Source organism: Nerophis ophidion, linkage group LG10 (assembly GCF_033978795.1).
Source record: "Nerophis ophidion isolate RoL-2023_Sa linkage group LG10, RoL_Noph_v1.0, whole genome shotgun sequence".
In the NCBI taxonomy this organism is placed as follows: domain Eukaryota; kingdom Metazoa; phylum Chordata; class Actinopteri; order Syngnathiformes; family Syngnathidae; genus Nerophis; species Nerophis ophidion.
In genome coordinates, this window is record NC_084620.1 from 60390300 (window position 1) to 60409807 (window position 19508).

The 19508-nt window shown below is 39.9% G+C and overlaps 1 protein-coding gene across 10 annotated transcripts in view; it reads left to right on the forward strand.

The window, feature by feature from the left end:
• Positions 1-3989: 3989 nt before the first annotated feature.
• The window catches only part of atxn7l1 (ataxin 7-like 1), a 49982-nt gene continuing 34463 nt past the window's right edge, over positions 3990-19508 (forward strand). For 4 of the 10 annotated variants that reach the window (XM_061914313.1, XM_061914314.1, XM_061914312.1 and 1 more), the window contains exons 1-2: positions 3990-4148; positions 15844-15948. In XM_061914313.1, the coding sequence (XP_061770297.1) occupies positions 4052-4148; positions 15844-15948 (202 nt within the window). In that variant the 5' untranslated portion in view covers positions 3990-4051. Of the gene's footprint in view, positions 4157-4255; positions 4312-15843; positions 15949-19508 lie in introns of those variants that run through there. The other 6 variants (XM_061914317.1, XM_061914319.1, XM_061914315.1 and 3 more) reach the window with 5 other exon arrangements.

Below are 19508 nucleotides of genomic sequence, written 5' to 3' on the forward strand. Positions count from 1 at the left end.
AAAAAAAAAAAAATGTTATTATGGTCTTACCTTTACTTATAAATGAAGTCCATGCGCAGCTCCTTCTGATCAAAACCATCGATAACTTGTTTATAGAAGTCTTCCTTATCTTTCTTCAGTTTTGAAAGTCTCTCTGTCTTGATGGAGATCTTCCTTTATTACCTCCTGCTTCGATTGAAAGTCCAGTTTCGAAAACTGTTTTATTTTGGATATGTAATCCTTCATGTTAAAATTGCAAGCGAGAGGAAAAAATAAACTCTTGCTGCTTGTTTGTCACTTCTTCTGCAGCCGAGTAGTCGCAAGAAGGATCACTAGCGCCCTCTACCACCAGGAGGCGGGAGTCATTTAATTACTCGTATTTGACACACGCAGCTACGGTATATTAATAAAACATAGCTGCTTACTGTTCTTTTTAGCATATTCAATAGCTTGGACCTTAAATCCTACTGCATAGCTCTTAATCTTCTTCCCTCTATGCGATTTCAAATGATTGAAATCAGCCTCTTCCATTTTGAAAATGATGACAGGTGAAGTGTCACTCGTGACGTGACGAGTTTGACCCAGTGGAAATTCTAGGCATGCGCTAATAAAAATAATATTTTGGAAACGAGTTTGACCCGGCGTTAATCCTGAGCCGGCGGTAATGCTAAGCATGCGCTTATTATTTTGCGAAATGAGTTTGACTCGGCAGTAATTCTAGGCAGGCACATACTTTATACCCGGCAGCAACTCAAGGAAATACGGTAGTGAGCTTGTGCTTTATGCTTGATTTGATGATATTCAGATGACTGTTGAAGGTCTTTTTCATGTCTTTGACATGAAGGATGCAAGTGGATGACGCCGAGTGAGGTCAAGTGAACACTCAGGCAGGATATGCGGGGGTGTACTGCTTATGCCTTTGCACACACATGCTGGGTCCTTAACGCATTTATAGCCATTTAATTCAATTTCAAGTCCATTAAAAAAGATGCCAAATGTTATTTTTTTTGCAATAAAATTTAAAACCAATCATTCAAAGTTTGTATTTGTATCCTTATACTATCATACAGAATTATTATAAATATATACAAGACAATTATTGAATAAAAATAAAAAAATATACATATTTTACATATACATATTTTTAATGTACGCAACTAGCAGTAATTTTATGTGTTGCCAATTGACAGATCTGCTTGCTGTGACGTCATCCCTTATACCGCTCACTAGCACTGGGGGGCGTTGGTGACGTTTAAGCAGCAACAGGGCCAAATACGTCATTTCCAGTGTTTTACAACCACTGTGCTGCGGCACACTAGTGTATCGTGAGATTATGTAATTTCACCCAATTGGGTTGAAATAATTTCTTTTCAAGCCAATAATAATAATCCGCAAATGTGCCGTTGTGGAGTAACCGTGTAATTAAGTGTGTATTTTGTCTTGAACCGTTTCAGTACGGGGGTTTTCGGTTCGGAGGTGTACCAAACGTGTTTCCACACGGACATATCAAGTAGCGTACCGCACGTTGTGTAAACAATGCACACCGAGGCACAACACACAGCATGCTAGCAGCGACCGGGTTACGACAGACTGACCATACCTCCTCTTTTCACTGGACATGTCCTCTTTTGCGGGGCTGTCCGGGTGGAGTTTCTTAAATGCCTCAAATGTCCGGCATTTTAAGTTAGGGTTGCGTGTATTTTCCACGTACGTTCACGGTTAAGAATAGGTTAAAAACTAAAAAAATTGTGCACGCGGCAGCATTTGTGAGGGAGGGTCAGAGAGTGAGAGAGTTATGATAAACGCGCATGCGTTGCCAGGCTCTGCTTTTTGCCCATAGATTTGTCAGATTGTACTTTTTATTATCTATAGCAGGGGTGTCAAATGTGTGCCCCTGAAGCCATTTGCGGCCCACAGCTAATGTTAAAATACTATTAATATAAACAAAAACATAAACAAAAGTGAAATAAAAAAGCTTGAAGGCTAAATAAAATATTGAATCAAAATCAATGTTATTATGAATTATTGACCTATCCAAGGTTCCGATTACTTCACATCAAATATTCCACTAAGAAAAGTATTTTTGGTGGAAGATTTTGCAAATTTGGTAAATAAATAACCCCAAAAATTAATATTTTGTTGTTTTCTTACTGTACCGAAAATGAACCGAACCGTGACCTCTGAACGAGGTACGTACCGAACCAAAATGTTTGTGTACCGTTACACCCCTACGTGTAATACTCTACCATATCAGTAGGTGGCAGCATTGATTGATTGAAACTTGTATTAGTAGATTGCACAGTACAGTACGTACATATTCCGTACAATTGACCACTAAATGGTAACACCCCAATAAGTTTTTCAACTTGTTTAAGTCGGGGTCCACGTTAATCAATTCATGGTAGCTAATTGCTTTGCAGATGTCGGCAACATGGTTTGTCGTGATCACAATATGCCGACGACAGCGGGAGGCATCCATCCATCCATTTTCTACCGCTTATTCCCTTCCGGGGTCGCGGGGGGCGCTGGCGCCTATGAGGCAGTGTGAAGGTAAAAAGGTATCTAATGCTTAAACCAAAAATAAACGAAACGCGAGTGCTGCAAAAAAAGGCGTTTCAATTTAGGGATGGCTTTGCTAAACAATGTCAAAACTGAACTGGTTGCAAAGTAAACCAAAACAGAATGCTGGACGACAGCAAAGACTTACTGGACCGCTCGCCTGTGTATCGGTTGGGGACATCTCTGTGCTGCTGATCCGCCTCCGCTTGGGATGGTTTCCTGCTGGCTCCACTTTGGACGGGACTCTCGCTACTATATTGGATCCACTTTGGTCTGGATTCTCACGGTTATGTTAGATCCACTATGGATTGGACTTTCACAATATCATGTTAGATCCGCTCGACATACATTGCTTTCGGCCCCATGGGGAGGGTTAGGGGGGGGTTTCAAGGTTTCTCATAGTCATCATTGTCGATGTCCCACTGAGGTGAGTTTTTCCTTGCCCTTATGTGGGCTCTACCGAGGATGTCGTTGTGGTTTGTGCAGCCCTTTGAGAAACTTGTGATTTAGAGCTATATAAATAAACATTGATTGATTGATCCAGCGTGTGGAGCAGCAGACGGGGTCCACAAAGTACATTCGTACATAACATGACAATCTACAACAAAAAAGGAGCTCGAGACAAGAACTAAAACACTACACACAGGAAATTACTAAAAAAACTCCAAATAAGTCACGGCGTGATGTGACAGGTGGTGACAGTACACCTACTTTGAGACAAGAGCTATAGTGATGCATGCTACCATGAATTGATTAACGCTGTCGTCGGCATATTGTGATCACGACAAACCATGTTGCCGACATCTGCAAAGCAATTAGCTACCATGAATTGATTAACGTGGACCCCGACTTAAACGAGTTGAAAAACTTATTGGGGTGTTACCATTTAGTGGTCAATTGTACGGAATATGTACTGTACTGTGCAATCTACTAATACACTTTTCAATCAATCAATCAGTGCTTGTTTATGGTTTGAGTTCATATCCAACAATTGTGAGAACAACCTTTTAATGTCTGCGATGAGGTGGCGACTTGTCCAGTGTGCACCCCACCTTCTGCCCGATTGAAGCTGAGATAGGCACCAGCGACCCCAAAGGGAATAAGCGTTGGAAAATGGATGGATGGATGGAACTTTTTATTGTCAATATGTTTTCTGCTGGTGGTGCCTCGGGATTTTTTTTTTTTATTAAAAAAATGTGCCTTGGCTCAGAAAAAGGTTGAAAAACACTGATAAATTGTACCTTTTTTTTTTTTGTATTTATTACTTCTCGTGACATACACTTTTCGCAATGCAGCGATGAAACAAATCGTGGAATAATTCAATGTTTACGCTACTCACCGTGAAACTGCCGAGTCTGGCCGAGTACGACCGAATACGGCCGAAGATGACGTCATAGGCTGGTTCCGAGCCTTGCTGCGTGAGAAACAGCGGGAGAGAGAGACAGAGAGAGAGAGAGAGAGAGAGAGAGAGAGAGAGAGAGGAGGAAGCAAAATCAAACAAGGAGGAAGAGCAATGGCGACACTGGCTCGCCAAAGAGCAAGTCCGGACAGCGTCTTTTGTCAGCCTTGGTCCTCGTCCGTCAGTGCGGCTGAATTGCGTCCAGTTGGCGGTAAGTTGGTAAGTTTGGGCGCCTCGTGCGGCGCTGTTGTTGTTTTTAAGTGTCGGGAAGTGAGTGCCCCTGAAAGTGCCTGTGATTAACTCGCTATCTCCTGTCAGAACGCAGCAAAGTAACTGTCAACAAATGAGGAGGCGGCACCGTGGCCCTCCTACAGGCGAGTTAAGCAACCCGACACCATGACCCTACTTTACTGCCACATTGTAGCTATTTAAAACTATTTTTTTTTATATCCAAGTTTGTTAGTTTTTTGTTTGTTTTGTTTTTTTAAAGCTCCGTTCAGGCGCGTCGGGCAGCCCCGTCTCGCGCCAGTAGCAACATGCTAATGCTAACGTGGAAGCAGCATGTCCCCCCCACCCCCCTCTCTCAAAGTTTCATGTCGGTGTTTGTGCGATGAGGTTTTACTTTCGTTTGACGCTCGCTCGACGTTTTTTTCCTCCGCGCTCGCAGACCGAGAGACTGGCCCCGGAGAGCCGTGCGGGGAAGTGGTGAAGCTCGGCGAAGAAGTTGAGCTGTCACGTAGCTGGGTGATGGTGGGTTGTTGTTGTTGTGAAGTGAATTATATTTATATAGCGCTTTTTCTCTAGGGACTCAAAGCGCTTTACATAGTGAAACCCAATATCTAAGTTACATTTAAACCAGTGTGGGTGGCACTGGGAGCAGGTGGGTAAAGTGTCTTGCCCAAGGACACAACGGCACTGACTAGGATGGCGGAAGCGGGAATCGAACCTGCAACCCTCAAGTTGCTGACACGGCCGCTCTACCAACCGAGCTATGTTGTTGTTGTTAGCAGCCAGCACTTAAAGAGAGTTAAGTTGGCACTTTCAATCTATCATCAATCAAAGTTTATTTATATAGCCCTAAATCATTAGTGTCTCAAAGGGCTGCACAAGCCACAACCACATCCTCGGATCCTTTACCATGAATTGATAAATATTGGGTGGTGTTCGGGTCTGTGGGACCCGTTTTAATTTTTAATAAAAATTATAAGATAAATTAATTTTTAAAACTGAAGCTCACTGACTTTGGCTCATTTTCTGTAAAGAACATATATCAGAATACATATTTAATGACCACACACCATACACCCCCCCTTAAACTTTGAAAATCTTTATTGTCCCCGAGGGGCAATTTGGTTTGCAGCAGTAGTTATTAAAAACAAGGTTCAACAGTAAAAACAAGGTACAACTCTAAAAACAAGGTATAAATACACACAACATACAAACCATCATGAAGGCCCCCAATATTGTTGTCTGGGTGGAAATCGGGAAAATAGTTGCCTGGGGAGATTTTCGGGAGGGAGGCTCACTGACTTTGGCTCATTTTCTGTAAAGAACATATATCAGAATTAGGGATGCACCGAAATGAAAATTTGTGGCCGAAGCCGAAACCGAATAAAATATGAGCGTTTGGCTGAAGGCCGAATACCAAATACCGAATAATAAATGCAGTTTTTCACAACTTTTTTATATTGCATAAATAGCCTAGAATACATTTTTAGACATGTTTTTCAAATAAAGCAAATTTTTATTGAATATTGACATTTTTTAATATTCCAGTAACCTTTGCTTTTCAAAAAAAGCACAAAGTTTTTCATTTATATTAGGCCTTCAAACAATACATGCATTCCAAAAAAAAATGAAGTGCATTAAAGTGGATAAACCCACAACAAATGAATTATTGTCCTTTTGGCAAAAGTCTGCTTAGCCACAGTAGATATGCTAATAATGTAAACAGAAGGCTCAAGTAAATCTCAATTAAGTGTGTGCTTGTAACCTCATACACTTATACAGGTAGCCTACACAACAGGCTAATAATGTAAACAGAGGCCCCACTAAATCTCAATTAAGTGTTTGCTTGTAACCTCATACACTTATACAGGTACACAACATATCCCAACATCACCGCGTCACTGCACGTTGGTCGATTGCGTCACCGCATCAAAAAATTGCGTCACACGCCACTATTCGACTTGTTTTTAACTCATTCCACCGAAGGCCGAATGTGGCTTTTTTTGCCATATTCAGCCGAATATATTCGGTTACCGATTAATCGGTGCATCCCTAATCAGAATACATATTTAATGACCACACACCATACACCCCCCCTTAGACTTAGACTTAAACTTAGAAAATCTTTATTGTCCCCAAGGGGCAATTTGGTTTGCAGCAGTAGTCATTAAAAACAAGGTTCAACAGTAAAAACAAGGTACAACTCTAAAAACAAGGTACAAATACATACAACATACAAACCATCATGAAGGCAAGCCCCCAATATTGTTGTCTGGGTGGAAACCGGGAAAATAGTTGCCCCGGGAGATTTTGAAATCCGTGAGTCTCCCGGCAAATCGGGAGAGTTGGCAAGTATGGCCTCCGTCCGTGTTTTACCGGATATGTACCGCTCCGTACAGCTGCGTTTTAGAAAGTCATTAGTTTTACTTCTTGAAATCGATATCGATAATTTCCGATATTATGTTTTAAAGCATTTATCCATTGATAATTCTTTCTGTGTGGAGTTTGCATGTTCTCCTCATGACTGCGTGGGTTCCCTCCGGGTACTCCGGCTTCCTCCCACCTCCAAAGACATGCACCTGGGGATAGGCCCCTCTCACCTCCAAAGACATGCACCTGGGGATAGGCTCCTCCCACCTCCAAAGACATGCACCTGGGGATAGGCCCCTCCCACCTCCAAAGACATGCACCTGGGGATAGGTTGATTGGCAACACTAATTGTTCCCTAGTGTGTGATTGTGAGTGTGAATGTTGTCTGTCTATATGTGTTGGCCCTGCGATGAGGTGGCGACTTGTCCATGGTGTACCCGCCTTCTGCCCGATTGTAGCTGAGATAGGCACCAGCGACCCCAAAAGGGAATAAGCGGTAGAAATGGTTGGATGGATGGATGGATGGAATATCGGCAGCCCGAAATTATCTGGCATCTCTAATTTGAACCCAATTCGGTGAAATGACATAATTTCCCACGGCACACCAGACAATATCTCACAGTACACTCGTGGTTGAAAAACACTGGCATAAAGTATCAAGCTGACTGACACATAAAAACAAATATGTGCATTTCGGTTTTTTTTTTTTAACCTTATGTGCACATGCAAACTGCTTCATGCCACAAACAAAACGTTATGTGCTAAGTTGACTTTTCCACATTGTTTTTTACCTGTTGCTTCGGCACGGCACCTTGCAAATGCATTTTCACGTCAACTAATCTACGCCTGCATTTGCGATTATTTCAAGTCGAAGTATTTTTTTGCCCCCCCCAAGGGCTATCCTATCCGCCTGTCGAAACCTCCAGGGAGCAGGCCTGAGGGGTTCCTTTGCACCTTTCGTGGGTATAAATACTCCAGAGAGGCAGCACGTTACTGTGTTTGATCATCGCTTTGCTACGCACACACGCGCACAGTCGAGAAAAGTCTTCACATTCACTGGACAAATACCAACCCCCCCCTGCCCTCAAATACACACACACACACACACACACACACACACACACACACACACACACACACACACACACACATTCTGTCAGAGCCAAAATGGAGCTCCACTACCGCTAACTGGCATCTTGACATTTCAATGCCCAGCAAGAGACCACAGGGAAACACACCTTACACCTGTGTGTATTTCTAAAATAACTCAGATGAGTGATTATTTAAGTCAGTGGTTCTCAACCTTTTTTCAGTGATGTACCCCCATTGAACATTTTTTTTAATTCAAGTACCCCCTAATCAGAGCAAAGCATTTTTGGTTGAAAAAAAGAGATAAAGAAGTAAAATACAGCACTATGTCATCAGTTTCTGATTTATGAAATTGTATAAGAGTGCAAAATTTTGCTCATTTGTAGTGGTCTTTCTTGAACTATTTGGAATAAAAAGATATAAGAATAACTAAAAACTTGTTGAAAAATAAAAAAGTAGGGATGCACCGATTCATCGGTAACCGAATATATTCGGCCGAATATGGCAAAAAAAGCCACATTCGGCCTTCGGTGGAATGAGTTAAAAACAAGGCCGAATAGTGGCGTGTGACGCAATTTTTTGACGCGGTGATGCAATCAACCAACGTGCGTGCAGTGACGTTGGGATATGTTGTGTACCTGTATAAGTGTATGAGGTTACAAGCACACACTTATTGAGATTTAGTGGGGCCTCTGTTTACATTATTAGCCTGTCGTGTAGGCCAGTGGTCCCCAACCTTTTTGTATCCGCGGACCGGTCAACGCTTAATAATTTGTCCCGCGGCCCGGGTGAGGAGCCCTTTTTTTTTCTTTTTTTTTCTTTTTTTTTTTCTTCGTCATGAAAAAGTTACATTTTTGTCATGAAAAAGGGAGGTTTTTGTGGTTGGTGCACTAATTGTAAGTGTATATTGTGTTTTTTATGTTGATTTAATAATTTATCTATTTATTTTTATTTTTATTTATTTTTATTTTTTTTAAGAAAAATGAATAAAAAATTATTCTGCGGCCCGGTACCAATCGGGCCATGGCCCGGTGGTTGGGATAAGTGTATGAGGTTACAAGCACACACTTATTGAGATTTAATGGGGCCTCTGTTTACATTATTAGCCTGTTGTGTAGGCTACCTGTATAAGTGTATGAGGTTACAAGCACACACTTAATTGAGATTTACTTGAGCCTTCTGTTTACATTATTAGCATATCTACTGTGGCTAAGCAGACTTTTGCCAAAAGGACAATAATTCATTTGTTGTGGGTTTATCCACTTTAATGCACTTTATTTTTTTTGGAATGCATGTTTTGTTTGAAAGTCTAATATAAATTAAAAACTTTGTGCTTTTTTTGAAAAGCAAAGGCTACTGGAATATTAAAAAAATGTCAATATTCAATAAAAAAATTACTTTATTTGAAAAACACGTCTAAATATTTATTCTAGGCTATTTATGCAATATTTAAAAAATTGTGAAAAACTGCATTCATTATTCGGCCTTCGGCCAAGCGTTTAAATATTATTCGGCTTCGGCCACAAATTTTCATTTCGGTGCATCCCAATAAAAAGTGATTCAATTATAAATAAAGATTTCTACACATAGAAGTAATCATAATTTTTGACGTCACTTCCGGTGTGGGCGTGGTCTTTCTGGCGTCACTTCCTCTCCGAACTCACTTTGGAAACGATCAACGAGTCCACACAAAGCTAAGTGCCGGAGATTCAAGAATTACACGTAAAAATGTGTCCGATTAGGGGGACCTTAAACGCTGGTTTATTGTGGCAGAAACGAGGTTTAGGCTGAATAATTATTTGCTTAAGGGGTTGAACAACTTAGTGTAGACATGACCTAAGCAGGGACATTTTTCAATATTATTTCTATTTATTTGAGTATTTTCAAATTGTATTATTTAGGGGCAAACATGGAAATGTGTCATAGTTCCTATTAATAATAATGAAACTAATATTACATAGTAAGAATACAATATTTTTTTTAAATTAAAATGTGTTTTAAATTCTTACACATTAAAATAAGCTGCAACAAATAATTTAATTAGCAAAAACTTTGATTTATATTATGTTGTTTTGATTAATCGTTTAGTAAGTGTAACTAAAGACAATTAATAACGTTTGGACTGAATTGAGTGCCCGGAACTTTGAATGAATGATTTAATGTATTTATTTGGGCAGACAGACATATATAGCAACATTCACATATGTGTATATGTAAACAGTATATTTCATGTGATTGGGCCAGCACGCTGTTTGAACGGAGGAAAAGCGGACATGACGACAGGGTGGAAATCGGGAGAAATTCGGGAGAATGGTTGCCCTGGGAGATTTTTGGGAGAGGCACTGAAATTCGGGAGTCTCCTGGAAAAATCGTGAGGGTTGGCAAGTATGGTTCCCGTCAGCTGCATTGCTAGCCACCAAGAACGAGACGATTTTCACATGTTAGAAAGCGGGAAAAAAAAAATTGGTCTTCTCGTTTCTTATAAGAATTGTGAATGATGGGCGAAATTCCCCCCAAAAAGTACAATTCCCCTTTAAAGATTTAGTCATAGTCTAACATAAGGCTGGGCCATATATCGACATACTCAGGTTTGTCTCTGTGCGATATAGACAATGACTATATTGTGATATCCGAGTATATGTTCTCACGCAGTTGCTTTTAGCTGCGGGCATTACACTGCATTTCCCACTCTTTCTTGTCTCTCCTTCTCACAGAGACTCAAAACAAGCGCACCTTCTTACATACGTCACATACTGTCACGAGAGCGATGTCACACGCTCCCGCGGAGCAAAGAGGTAGAGGCATGGTAACATTAGCTGTGATGCTAACGGTGTGGTGCGAGTGGTAATACGAGAGAGAGAAGGTGTGAATCTGTTAACAAATGGAGGAATAATTAATTCCCAAGAAAAACAGTAGGGGGTCCATCGTCTGGCGGAGGTTTGGCTTCAAGCAGGAATATGTTGGAACATTTATGCGGCAAAAGCGTCGCTACCATGAATTGATTAACGTGGACCCCGACTTAAACAAGTTGAAAAACTTATTTGGGTGTTACCATTTAGTGGTCAATTGTACGGAATATGTACTGTATTGTGCAATCTACTAATACAAGTATCAATCAATAGATCAAACAAAAAGTAGCAGCACTACTAATTTTGTAGCATTATCTGTTCGGTGCCACACCCACAAAATGCCAAAGCAACTATTTCCAAATCAACACCGTAGGACACATACTACTTGATATACAGCTCATTTTTATGTGACACTTATTGAAATATCTTGTGTGACATCATGCACAAAAGTGCACTTAATTTGTTTTAAACTATTGTAGTAGCGTTCTGTACAAAAAGTGCACTTTAATTTAGTGTTGTTTTGATATGTCATCTTAGTGACATGCAAAAAAGTGTACTTAATTTGTTTTAAACTATTGTAGTGTCGTTCTGTACAAAAAGTGAACCTTAATTTAGTGTTGTTATGATATGTCATCTTAGCGACATCATGCACAAAAGTGCACTTTATTTGTTTTAACTATTGTAGTGGCGTTCTGTACAAAAAGTGCCCTTTAATTTAGTGTCGTTTTGATATGTCATCTTTGTGACATCATGCACAAAAGTGCACTTTATTTGTTTTAAACTATTGTAGTGGCGTTCTGTGCAAAAAGTGCACTTTAATTTAGTGTTGTTTTGATATGTCATTTTAGTGACATGCAAAAAACTGTACTTTATTTGTTTTAAACTATTGTAGTGTCGTTCTGTACAAAAAGTGCACTCTAATTTAGTGTTGTTTTGATATGTCATCTTTGTGACATCAAGCACAAAAGTGCACTTTATTTGTTTTAAACTATTGTAGTGGTGTTCTGTACAAAAAGTGCACTTTAATTTAGTGTTGTTTTGATATGTCATCTTTGTGACATCATGCACAAAAGTGCACTTTATTTTTTTTAAACTATTGTAAAGGTGTTCTGTACAAAAAGTGCACTTTAATTTAGTGTTGTTATGATGTCATCTCAGTGACATCATGCACAAAAGTGCACTTTATTTGTTTTAAACTAGTGTAGTGGCGTTCTGTACAAAAATTGCACTTTAATTTAGTGTTTTTTTTATATGTCTTCTAAGTGACATCATGCACAAAAGTGCACTTTGTTTTAAACTATTGTAGTGGTGTTCTGTACAAAAAGTGCACTTTAATTCAGTGTTGTTTTGATATGTCATCTTAGTGACATCATGCACAAAAGTGCATTAATAGCTGGTTTTAAAATGTCTCTGACAATGTTGGACTATTTTTTTTTAAATGACATGAATGTTTGTGCCACTGCTTAATAATAACTGTTTAATAAATACAGTTTTGCTAAATTGACTTAGTTGGGATATCCCTCTCTGCATGAAAGTTTAAAAGTAGCATATATTAATGCAGTATGAAGAAGAATGTTTTAAAGTAGACACATAGAATCATCATACTGCTGTGATTATATGCATCAAGTGTTCATTCAAGGCTAAGGCAAAATATCGCGATAAATATGGTGTATCGTGACATGGCATAAAAATATGGAGATATTCATAAAAGGCCATATTGCCCATCCTGAGTCTAACATGATTATTATTCCAGTTTTATGAATGTGAACAAGGTTTACAGGAAGCTCTTTGCTGTTTTGTTTCTTCAGTATGATCAAAACATGATTCCCTTGCCTTGTACACATGTTGCTCTCCTTTTCATGTCATTTTATACTGTAAACAGGAAGTGGATGTAACTCCGAATGTGACTGGTAAAGTGAGTGATAGTGTTAGTAATGTTCACTTTTTTTCCTTGCTCATTTTCTGGCCCGTCAGCTATTTGGCAGCGTGCATCAGTTGGCTGCAAACTTAGTCCCAGGCTGCAGAATTAGGCTGTAGGTTTGCATTTTCCTTGGCAGCTGAGAAGGAAAGTGTATTCTCTCATTCTTCTTCGCACTGTTCCCATTTAGCTTAGTTTGTGGAGCTGCCTGTTTGCATCTGGCCGCCGAGCAGGGAGGCCGTCAACGCTGTTGCTTCATCGTTAATTTTTGATGTAGAACTTACGCTTGGAAGACGGGGTTTCACCGAGAGTTTAAACGGAAACTGTGCTTTTTGGGGATTTTTGTTGTATCATTCACGATTCTTGTGTGGAATAAGCACACAGTGGTCTTTCTTTTTTATGCATTGTAACTCGTAAATAATAGCAAAAGTCAACTAACAAAGGAGTCAATGGGAGTCACTTGAATCCATGATAAATCTCTTAAAAACATCCAAACGCCTCCATCAATGTTTAATATACCGTAGGGCACACCGGATTATAAGGCGCACAGCCGATGAGCGGGTCTAGGTGCATTAAAGTTGTCATATTATGATTTTTTTTTCTAAATGTAGGACTGCCTTGTGGTGGACATAGCATGTGATGGGGGTTCTTTGGTCAAAATGTTGCAAAAATGATGTTTTACAGATCATCTTCAAGTTGCTTTCTGACAGTCGCTTCAGAATGTGCCGTTTAGTGGACGGTCTTATTTACGTGGCTCTTTCGACGGCGTCTTCTCCCCGTCATCTTTGTTGTAGCGGTGTAGCGTGCAAGGACGGCAGTGGAAGAAGTTTCAAAAGATGGCGCTAACTGTTTTAATGACATTCAGACTTTACTTCAGCAGCATCTCCTCATTTGTGACTCACTAGTGCAACAACAACGCCGGAAATGTGTCCCGTGAAAAACTTTCTGATCGGATCTCTCTATTAACTAAAGTTCCTTGGGTGAATTATGTAAACTTACTACACCGGTATGTTTCAGTGCTTTCATGACGAGTTTACTGACAGATTTAACTAAGAACTTTACACTACTTTTTATTAGAAATGGCAAAAGTAGAGGATGAATGTCCCATAAAAGGAAGATAGAGTAAAAGAAGAAGCTTATCGACAACGGCACTGACTACAAAGGCGGACTCGCACAAATTTTCAGGACTTATGCAGATCCCAAATACATATCAGCAGTTATCGGAAGGTAAGAAAAGTTGTTTTTGCATAATATTGCGAAACAAAATGCCAGATAATATGTCTTACCTTATGCACACACCATAATAATACTTGTATGTTGAAGCACAGTACAATCCATCAAAGTCGTATTAAAGCATTTTGATACATCTTTAAACGCAGTGTGTAATGTTCTATATTTTCAATGGAACATATACAATGTTGGTGTTGTTTGCTTATGTCATATTGCATTCTACATGTACTGTATCTCTTATGTGAGACAGCCATCATATTGTAGTTTACACATATATCTTGTGTGACTGCCATCATATTGCTGTCTACACATATCTCTTAAGTGTGACTACCATCATATTGCAGTCTACACGTATCTCTTATGTGTGACTGCCATCATTTTGCAGTTTACACATATCTCTTGTGTGACTGCCATCGTATTGCAGTCTACACGTATCTCTTATGTGTGACTGCCATCATATTGCAGTTTAAACATATCTCTTGTGACTGCCATCGTATTGCAGTTTACACATATCTCTTGTGTGACTGCCATCGTATTGCAGTCTACACGTATGTCTTATGTTTGACTGCCATCATATTGCAGTCTACATGTATCTCTTATGTGTGTCTGCCATCGTATTGCAGTCTACACGTATCTCTTATGTGTGACTGTCATCACATTTCAGTCTACATGTATCTCTTCTGTGTGACTGCCATGGTATTGCAGTCTACATGTATATTTTATGTGTGTCTGCCATCATATTGCAGTCTACATGTATCTCATGTTTGTCCGCCATCATATTGCGGTTTACGCATATCTCTTATGTGTGACTGCCATCATATTGCAGTCTACACTTATCTCTTATGTGTGACTGCCATCATATTGCAGTCTACACATATCTCTTATGTATGACTGCCATCATATTGCAGGCTACACATATCTCTTATGTGTGACTGCCATCATATTGCAGGCTACTCATATCTCTTATGTGTGACTGCCATCATATTGCAGGCTACTCATATCTCTTATGTGTGACTGCCATCATATTGCAGTCTACATGTATCTCATGTTTGTCTGCCATCATATTGCGGTTTACGGATATCTCTTATGTGTGACTGCCATCATATTGCAGTCTACACATATCTCTTATTTGTGACTGCCATCATATTGCAGTTTACACATATCTCTTATGTGTGACTGCCACCATATTGCAGTCTACACATATCTCTTATGTGTGACTGCCACCATATTGCAGGCTACACATATCTCTTATGTGTGACTGCCATCATATTGCAGTCTACACATATCTCTTATGTGTGACTGCCATCATATTGCAGTTTGCACGTGTCTCTTATGTGTGACTGCCATCATATTGCAGTCTACACATATATTTTATGTGTGACTGCCATCATATTGCAGGCTACACATATCTCTTATGTGTGACTGCCATCATATTGCAGGCTACACATATCTCTTATGTGTGACTGCCATCATATTGCAGTCTACACATATATTTTATGTGTGACTGCCATCATATTGCGCGGGACTCTTATGTGTGACTGCCATGTACCGGTCACACTTTCTGTATCATTTCACCATTTACCAAATAAAATTGATGCGAGGTCGGTAAGCACAACCCAAATTATTCCATACATAAGGCGCACTGTCGAGTTTTGAAAAAAAATGAATGTATTTTAAGTGCGCCTTATAGTCCGAAAAATACGTTACATCCTGAAACGTATGTAATGTAATGTAGTCACAGACTTCAGAATAACATGTAATATTTACATATTTTGCTCACTTTAAGCATGCAGCGTATTAATTTCACAGACGTATCACAACGTTCACATTTTCCTTTCAATGCAGAAGTAATTCCAAAAAGAAGTGCAGTTCCCCTTTAAGTAGAGCCAATGGTGCAAACTTTTCAGACACTCTTCTCCTCAGAATGTCACCATGACATGCTCCTGCACACAAACACCCACACACGTTCCAATTATTCCCCCCTCCCAGCTTCACTGTGTGCAGTAGCCCAAAAGCCAGAATTTCCAAGGTTTCCTGACTAAACTTTTTCTTGTCCTTTTTAATTACTGTTCCTAAACCTTTCTGACAAAACCCAGGAACACGTGAGACGTGACCAGATGGCGGCCGTCACGTCATTTCAGCCTGCGCCTATGTTTACTGCAAACTTAACGTCAGTTTCATCAAGTTGTCATTAAATCTCGATTGTCTGATTCCTCCTCCAGAGATGCTCCGCCGCCGTCTGTTTCCCTCGCCGCAGGACTTTCATCTCGTCGTCTGCCATGTCTGCAAACAGGTGGTCACTACTCAGAGCATCCTCGCGCACTACGGTAAGCGTCACACCACAGATGTTATACAGCAGGTCAAGTCACTCGCCCTGGACACGAATCAAAACGCAGTCCTGAGGAGATTCAATACAAGAATGCAATGGAAGGATAATAAAAAAGAGAGAATGCAATGAAATCGTAACACAAATGAGAGGATAAGCTCCTCACTGTAATCCCCTTTGTCTTGCTTACTGGACAGGTTGTTGCCGGGAGCACGAGAGACTAGGGCTTGGCGATATATCGATGTACTCGATATATCGCGGGTTTGTCACGGTGTGATATAGAAAATGAATACCGTATTTTCTTGAATTGCCGCCGGGGCGCTAATTGATTTAAAACCTCTTCACACTCCGGCGTTTACCAAAGGCACGCGGTAAATTTAGGCCTGCGCTTATAATATTGAGTGTGATGTAAGGATACATCATGAAAAGCACATTTAATAAAAAAAAAAACATTATGGTCTTACCTTCTGATCAAAAGCATCGATAACTTGTTTATAGAAGTCTTCCTTATCTTTCTTCAGTTTTAAAACTCTCTCTGTCTCGATGGAGATCTTCCTTTATTACCTCCTGCTTCCATTGAAAGTCCAGTTTAGAAAACTGTTTTATTTTAGATATATAATCCTCCATGTTAAAAGTGCAAGCGAGAGGAAAAAATAAACGATCGCTGCTCACTCTTGCTGCTTGTTGTCACTTCTTCTGCAGCCGAGTAGTCGCAAGAAGGATCACTAGCGCCCTCTACCACCAGGAGGCGGGAGTCATTTAATGACTCATATTTGACACACACAGCTACGGTATATTAATAAAACATAGCTGCTTACTGTTCTTTTTAGCATATTCAATAGCTTGGACCTTGAATCCTACTGAATAGCTCTTAATCTTCTTCCCTTTATGCGATTTCAAATGATTGAAATCAGCCTCTTCCATTTTGAAAATGATGACAGGTGAAGTGTCACTCGTGACGTGACGAGTTTGACCCGGCGGAAATTCTAGGCATATGCTAATTATTTGGCGAAACGAGTTAGACTCGGCGGAAATTCTAGACATGCGCTAATAAAAATAATATTTTGCGAAATGAGTTTGACCCGGCGTTAATCCTGAGCCGGCGGTAATGCTAAGCATGCGCTTATTATTTTGCGAAACGAGTTTGACCTGGCAGTAATTCTAGGCAGGCACATACTATACGTATACCTGGCGGCAATTCAAGGAAATACGGTATATGGTGATATTTGAGTATACGTTCTCATACAGTTGCTTTTAGCTGCGGGCATACCATGAATTGATTAACGTGGACCCCGACTTAAACAAGTTGAAAAATGTATTCGAGTGTTACCATTTAGTGGTCAATTGTACGGAATATGTACTGAACTGTGCAATCTACTAATAAAAGTATCAATCAATCAATCAATCAATCAAAGCATTACACTACAGGCTTTTCTCACTATTTGTTGTCTCTGCTTCTGACAGAGACATAAAACAAGTGCACCTTCTTACATACGTCACACACGTATACACCCTCGCGGAGCAGAGATGTTGCGGCATGGGTAACGCTAGCTCTGGTGCGAGTGGTAACACGAGAGAAAGAAGGTGCGAATCTGGTAACAAATGAAGGAAGAATTAATTCCCAAGAAAAACAGTAGGGGGTCCAAGTGTGGGGCAAAAGCGTTGCTACGAAAAGTAGCATTATTGTTAATATGTTGCATCATTTGAAAGAGAGCGAAGAGCGCTTGAAATTCCGCATGTCAACATCACCGTTCGGTGCCACACCAACAAAATGCCGAAACAAACATTACCAGATCAACACCGTATGAAAAAAATAGTCAACAACAGAAGGAGATAAAGTCCGTAGTAACCTACCACATAGCGAAGGACATACACTATATGATTTCCTATTATGCAGGTAATTTTTATTTGACTGCTATTGAAATATCTTGTGTGACATCATGCACAAAAGTGCACTTAATTTGTTTTAAACTATTGTAGTGACATCATGCACAAAAGTGCACTAATAGCTTGTTTTAAAATGTCTCTGACAATCTTGCACTTTCTATTTTGGAAATGACATGAATGTTTGTGCCACTGCTTAATAATCAATCAATCAATCATTGTTTACTTATATAGCCTTAAATCACTAGTGTCTCAAAGGGCTGCACAAACCACTACGACATCCTCGGTAGGCCCACATAAGGGCAAGGAAAACTCACACCCAGTGGGACATCGGTGACAATGATGACTATGAGAACATGATACTGTGAAAGTTCATAACTGTTAACTGTTTCATAAACACACCTTTGGTCAATAGACTTAGTTGGGATATCCCTCTCTGCATGAAAGTTTAAAATGAGCATGTATTAATGCAATATGAAGAATAATGTTTGAATGTAGACACATAGAATCATCATACTCCTGGGATTATATGCATCCAGTGTTCATTTAAGGCTAAAGCAAAATATCGTAATATATATCGTACATCGCGACATGGCCTATAAATACCATGATATTAAAAAAAGGCCATATCGCCCAGCTGTAGGAGAGACCTTTCTTAGTTATCCTTGATGATGGTTGCGGCGTTTGAGCAGTTCGGACTGGGCATGCCGCCAAAATCAATCTCCGCATTCTGAACCTTTTTTGTCCCATTTCTCAATTTTTTTTTATCAAAATACTAAATATACATTTCTACCTATTTTAGACCGATTTTATAATTTTCAAAAATGTTTTTTTTTAAAATTATCATTGCAAAAAAAAAAAATAATTAAGATGTAAGACTTTCTCCCGATTTCCATCCAGAAAACAATATTGGGGGCGTGCCTTAAAGGCACTGCCTTTGCGTGCCGGCCCAGTCACATAATATCTACGGCTTCTCACCCACACAAGTGAATGCAAGACAAACTTGGTCAACAGCCATACAGGTGACACTAAGGGTGACCTTATAAACAACTTAAACACTGTTACAAATATGCGCCACACTGTGAACCCACACCAAACAACAATGTCCAACACATTTCGGGAGAACAACCGCAACGTAACACAACATAACAAATACCCAGAACCCCTTGCAGCACTAACTCTTCCAGGACACTACAAGATACACCCCCCCTGGCTACCCCCTACCCCTAAACCACGCCCACCTCAACCTCCTCATGCTCTCTCAGGGAGAGCATGCCCCTATTTTTAAGCTGCTGTTTTGAGGCATGTTAAAAAAAAAATGCACTTTGTGACTTCAATAATAAATATGGCAGTGCCATGTTGGCATTTTTTTTTCCATAAATTGAGTTGATTTATTTTGTAAAACCTTGTTACATTGTTTAATGCATCCAGCGGGGCATCACAACAAAATTAGGCATAATAACGGCATATATCAGTATTGGTTGATATCGGAATTGGTAATTAAAAGTTGGACAATATCAGATATCGGCACAAAAAAGCCATTATCGGACATTTTCGAGTGTGGTTATCGATAAAGGTTTATCAATAATTCTGAAACGATAATCGGGAGTTTTACGGCAGTTATCGTTACTACCGTTTATCGTGACGTCCCCACTTATCTGTCTGGCACCTGCCACT